General features: G+C 57.6%; 1 protein-coding gene across 1 annotated transcript; it reads left to right on the top strand.

The window, feature by feature from the left end:
• Nucleotides 1-4,693: 4,693 nt before the first annotated feature.
• LOC125525509 (uncharacterized) lies at nt 4,694-5,560 on the top strand. Its single transcript, XM_048690519.2, has one exon. The coding sequence runs from the start codon at nt 4,694-4,696 to the stop codon at nt 5,558-5,560; it is 867 nt and encodes a 288-aa protein (XP_048546476.2).
• The last annotated feature ends 532 nt before the right edge of the window (nt 5,561-6,092 follow it).

Genomic DNA, 6,092 nt, shown 5'->3' with positions numbered 1-6,092 from the left:
GTTCCCCCTCCTCTCCCCCTTCCTCCCCGCGCCCCAATGCCGCCGCGCGCCCGCCCCAACGCTGCCGCCCGCCCCGACGCCGATGACGAAGCAGGCCCCCTGTTCATATTCAAAAGTTAGGATTTTTGGTGATATTATTGTAGAATATGATGATGATATTGTAGAATATGGAAATGTTTGTATATATGTTCATATGCAAAGAATTTTTTATTTTGTTCATAGAATTTTTATTGTTTTTTTTGTTCATAGAATTTTTATTGTAATTTTGTTCATAGGATTTTTTATTGTAATTTTGTTCATAGGATTTTTTTTGTTAGGTAATTTTGTTCATAGAATTTTTATTTTTTCATAGAATTTTTATTGTTTTTTCTGTTGTAATTTTGTTCATAAAGTTTTAGGATGAAAAAAATAAGACGAAGAAATATAAAGGGAGGAGGAGAGTTTCGTTTAGTTTTAGGATTATTTTAGTTTATGTTTAGTTTAGGAAGAAGCAAAATAAAAAGATGAAGAAGAGGAGAAATAAATAAGAAGAGGAAAAAAGGAAAAAAAAGAGGAGAGGAAGAAAGGAATAGAGGTCTATTCCTTCCTTCTTCTCCTCTTTTTTTCTTCTTTTCGTCTTCTTCTTCATTTTCTTATTTTTTATCGGGTATGTCGTTGTCAATATAACCCCCTCTCGACCATGATAACTTATACCACGGGAGCACCCCCAGCCCTCTCGCTTGACTAAAACTCTCGAGGACACCCAAACCCTAGAAAAAAACGATGTCGGTCTCCTACCCCCTCCTGCCGCGCCCCTATCCGACAAACTCTCTCGAGGCCACCGAAATTTACCAAGTTAAAAGAGCATTGTCGTCGAGGCCACCCCAAACCCTTGAAGCGTTGTCGAGGCCTTGAAGCGTTGTCGAGGCCACCCCAAACCCTAGAGAAGCGTCGATGCCAGGCCACTAATATGATTCCTTATCGTGCTCCTGGCTAGTTCTATGTTTGCCACTAATATATCCATCTGTCATGTTTGAATAATAATTGCCATGTTGTAAGTATTTGCAGAAACTATGGATTCGCACCCTCGAGACGAAGAAAAAGAAGCGGTGTTGGGGGAGATAATCGCACACGGAAGTGACGCTGTCTTGTCGTTTCTCAACGACACATGCATCGATGGTCTGGAAAGACAGCTGGATGAAGAAGCAGGCTACGACGATGATCAAACAATGGAGGAGGAAGGACACCGTGATGACGGCTCCGGTGACCGAATGGAGGGGGAAGGACACCGTGATGACGGCTCCGGTGACCGAATGGAGGGGGAAGGACACCGTGATGACGGCTCGAGTGACCGAACGGAGTCCGGCCAGCTATATATATTAATTAATTAAGCATGTGCTGACTATATAGCTAATTGATGTGCATTAATTGTTTTTGGTATGTACACATATTAACTCTCTTCGTTTTCTTCTTTTCTAGCCCTCTGGATCGAGCAGCACTTCGGTAACGAGACGAGGCCCGAAGAGAAAGTTGCGCACGGATGAAAGGTACACGATCATCGAAATTGATCGTGCTGGCCAACCGATTGAACCCCTCCGGACCAAGCAAAAATTTAATGCTCAGTGCGGGGTTCTAGTGAGGGACATGATCCTGATCAGCATCGAGCAATGGTTGAAGCCTAAGGACAAAGACTCTCAGGTGTCTTATGTCAGTGATAGGCAGAAAGCTGATCTTTGGACCGCGCTACAGGAAAATTTCACCTTCCCGCCAGAGGAGGATCCGGAGAATCCAGTTAAAAAGCCAATGATCAAGGCTTATGCTCTTAAGAAGATGGCTGAGCTATTCAGGAGGTGGAGGAATGAGCTGAAATCATCGTTTGTCGACCAAGACAAGACTCCTGAATTCATCGGCCGATTTGAGAAGATCAAAGATCAGTGGCCCAAATTTATCACCAAAAAGAAATCTGAGAGAGCAGCGAAGATGTTAGCGACAAACAAGAAAAATGCTGCAAAGAAGAAGCATCACCATCGCATGGGTTCAGGTGGCTACCTGAAAGCCCGGCCGTTGTGGGACAAGGCTGAGAATGACCTCATTGATAAAGGGATCGAACCAGAGACGCGACGCTGGCCAGACCGTTGCAGGACCTGGTTCTTCAGGGTTGGGGGAAAATTGGACCCTGTAACAGGGAAGTGCGTTTGGACCGACGAGCAGCTGAACACACCCATCGTGAAGCTTCAGGACTATATCAAAAAGGCGCAGCAAGGGACGTTCGTTCCGGACAGAGAGAACGACGAGCTCACAGAGGCCCTCGGGAATCCTGAGCACCCCGGATGGACACGAGACACGCCAGGCTCCCTTTCGTGGACGGCTAGATTTCCTGACGCAGGCGGGTACAAATGCTGGGAGAGGAAGAAGAAAAAGGAGTTGACCCAACTACAGGCGCTGCACGCAAGGGTACAAGCACTAGAGGAACGAGAGGCAGTTCACAGCACGCGACCTGCCGAACCTACACCTGAAGCTACCCCGCCATCTAAGCGGAGAAGCAGCGTGGCTTCCACGGAGCTGCTTCAGGAGTGTGTCTTCACGGCTCCTGCTAGCTACCCCGTAGATGCTATCACGGAGTCTCAGCATTGCCACCTTATGACGCAGTGGATGGAATTGAAAGTCAAGGCGACTGTTGGCTCTGTTGCACCTCCTGAACCTGGCGCAACTTTTCACTGCCGGTCGATTCCATAAGGATATGCTAGGGTGATGGTGGATGAAATCACAGAAGGATTTGAGGACCTCCAGCTTGACCACCCTACGGGTGAAGGGGAGACTCGGCTGGGTTCTTGTATGAAGACTCCATGCCTATGGCGGAAGGAGCTCATCAACCTTACGAACTGGATGCCTCCGCCTTCTCCTCCTCCTCTGGCAAATCAGGGCACTCCGCCTCCTCCACCGCCTCCTCCTCCGGCGAGTTACGATCAGGGCACTCAGCCTCCTTCTCCGGTGCGTGGCGGCACTCCGCCTCCTTCTCCGCCTGCGCCGGCGCGCCCGAGCAGCCACCAGCCTCCTCCTTCTCCGCCTCGCCAGCAAGGGCGGAAGAGACCCGCCGCCGCCCCGGATGCTCCGGCGCGTCGTAGTCCTTCTCCTCTGCCTCGTAAGCAATCACGAAGAAGACAGCCACAGCCGCTCCATCTGCTCCGGCGTCTAGCAGTACAGCCAGAGGCGGGAGGCAGTACAGCCAGTGTGCGTGTGTGTGTGTAGCACGGGCGTGTCCGTGCGAGTGTGCGCAGTGTGCGCGGGTGTGACCGCAGGCCGTTGGCGAGCCGCGCGGGGTGATCGCATGTGTTCTGTTGGAGTCATGCCGTGGCCCGTACGCGGAGAGCGCGTCGTGGGCGCGAGCATGGCGGGCAGATCGCGGGCGCGAGGGGGGAGGGAGCGTGGGTGCGTGCCCGGTCGCTGGCTCCGGGTATAAAGCCGCGACGGTGATCGTTGTAACGGTGCGGTGGTGAGGAGTACGAGCTCGTGGGTGTTGGTGTTCGTGCACCGGGAAAATCCACCATGTCCCCGACTCGTTCTTCTTCCTCGGTGAGAGCTACGGCGACAAAGAGAGCTAGGAGGAGTGAGGCGAGGAGTTGGAGGTTCCAATAGTTGGTATCAGAGCCACGTTCAGCTCAGGGCGCTCCGGCGATGTCAATCGTCCCGTACGCCGGCGGAGCGGGCGAGTCGAAGCCGCAGGCGGTGCCACTGCTCACCGGCGACAACTACATGGCGTGGTCGATCAAGGTGGAGGCGAACCTTGATGCGGCCGGGCTGTGGGAGGCGGTGGTGGTGCCGGAGGACGCGGCGGCCACCCTCATCGCGAAGAAGGACAAGCACGCGCGCGCCTACTTGCTCGGTGCGCTCGCAGAGGACCTGCAGCTGCAGGTGGCGGCGAAGAAGACTGCCGCGGAGGTGTGGGCTGCTCTGAAGGCACGATTCGTTGGCGCGGACCGTGTGCGGGCAGCACGGCTGGGCACCTTGCGCGGGGAGTTCGAGCTCCTGCGCATGGCGAGCGGCGACACGTTGGACGAGTTCGCCGGCAAGCTCGGTGGCATGGCGGCTCGCTATGCGGCGCTCGGTTCGACGCTGGAGGATGCCGCGTTGGTGAAGAAGCTGCTCGACTCCGTGCCGGACCGCTTGTACGCGGCGGTGGCCGGGATCGAGCAGTTTTGCGACGTTTCGATGATGCCGTTCGAGGAAGCACTCGGGCGGCTGAAGGCGTTCGACGAACGGCTCCGACGGCGTGGACATGCAGACGGCGAGCGAGCGGACGGCGCTCTCATGTTCACGGTGGCACAGTGGCGAGCCGCGCGGGGTGATCATGTGTGTTCTGTTGGAGTCATGCCGTGGCCCGTAAGCGGAGAGCGCGTCGTGGGCGCGAGCATGGCGGGCAGATCGCGGGCGCGAGGGGGGAGGGAGTGTGGGTGCGTGCCCGGTCGCTGACTCCGGGTATAAAGCCGCGACGGTGATCGTTGTAACAGTGCGGTGGTGACGAGTACGAGCTCGTGGGTGTTGGCGTTCGTGCGCCGGGAAAATCCACCGTGTCCCTGACTCGTTCTTCTTCCTCTGATCTTCTTCTTCCTCGGTGAGAGCTACGGCGACAGAGAGAGCTAGGAGGAGTGAGGCGAGGAGTTGGCGGTTCCAACAGTTGGTATCAGAGCCACGTTCAGCTCAGGGCGCGCCGGCGATGTCAATCGTCCCGTACGCCGGCGGAGCGGGCGGGTCGATGCCGCAGGCGGTGCCACTGCTCACCGGCGACAACTACACGGCGTGGTCGATCAAGGTGGAGGCGAACCTTGATGCGGCCGGGCTGTGGGAGGCGGTGGTGGTGCCGGAGGACGCGGCGGCCGCCCTAATCGCGAAGAAGGACAAGCCCGCGCGCGCCTACTTGCTCGGAGCGCTCGCAGAGGACCTGCTGCAGGTGGCGGCGAAGAAGACTGCCGCGGAGGTGTGGGCTGCTCTGAAGGCACGATTCGTTGGCGCGGACCGCGTGCGGGCGGCGCGGCTGGGCACCTTGCGCGGGGAGTTCGAGCTCCTGCGCATGGCGAGCGGCGACACGCTGGACGAGTTCACCGGCAAGCTCGGTGGCATGGCGGCTCGCTACGCGGCGCTCGGTTCGACGCTGGAGGACGCCGCGTTGGTGAAGAAGCTGCTCGACTTCGTGCCGGACCGCTTGTACGCGGCGGTGGCCGGGATCGAGCAGTTTTGCGACGTTTCGACGATGCCGTTCGAGGAAGCACTCGGGCGGCTGAAGGCGTTCGACGAACGGCTCCGATGGCGTGGACAGGCAGACGGCGAGCGAGCGGACGGCGCTCTCATGTTCACGGCGGCACAGTGGCGGGCGCGGGAGCGACAGCGCGGCGGAGCTCGGGACGACGACGACGGGGCGCGCAGCGAGGCGTCGGGCTTCAGCGGGAACCAGCGCGGCCGCTGCTACAAGTGCGTTGAACGTGGGCATTTCAAGCGCGAGTGCCCGCAGTGGAAGAAGGCGCCGGCGGCGGAGCGGGCCTTGCTGGTGGACGACGGCGACGTCGAGGACGCCGGGCTGCTCTGAGCCGCGGCTCAAGGCGCGAATGTTAGGGCAAATAAGCCGCAGCGATGCACCGGACACGACCAACGCGTGTATGGGCGCGGGCTGGCCGGGTCGGGCGCACCGGGTCCGCGACGAGTAGCGCGTGTGTGCATGTGTGTGTGTGTAGCACGGGCGTGTCCGTGCGAGTGTGCGCAGTGTGCGCGGGTGTGGCCGCAGGCCGTTGGCGAGCCGCGTGGGGTGATCGCGTGTGTTATGTTGGAGTCATGTAGTGGCCCGTATGCGGAGAGCGCGTTGTGGGCGCGAGCATGGCGGGCAGATCGCGAGCGCGAGGGGGGAGGGAGCATGGGTGCGTGCCCGGTCGCTGGCTCCGGGTATAAAGCCGCGACGGTGATCGTTGTAACGGTGCGGTGGTGAAGAGTATGAGCTCGTGGGTGTTGGCGTTCGTGCGCCGGGAAAATCCACCGTGTCCCCGACTCGTTCTTCTTCCTCTGATCTTCTTCTTCCTCGGTGAGAGCTACGGCGACAGAGAGAGCTAGGAGGAGTGAGGCGAGGA

The sequence above is a fragment of the Triticum urartu genome, chromosome 7A (genome assembly GCF_056163025.1).
Source record: "Triticum urartu cultivar PI428250 chromosome 7A, HENAU_Tu73, whole genome shotgun sequence".
NCBI classification, from domain to species: domain Eukaryota; kingdom Viridiplantae; phylum Streptophyta; class Magnoliopsida; order Poales; family Poaceae; genus Triticum; species Triticum urartu.
The sequence above is the reverse complement of the archived record's forward strand: the minus strand, read 5'-3'. Positions and strand labels throughout refer to the sequence as shown.

What these genes read in the sequence shown, in the direction of transcription:
- LOC125525509 (XM_048690519.2), top strand. Translation starts at nt 4,694, where the DNA reads ATGTCAATCGTCCCGTACGCCGGCGGAGCGGGCGGGTCGATGCCGCAG.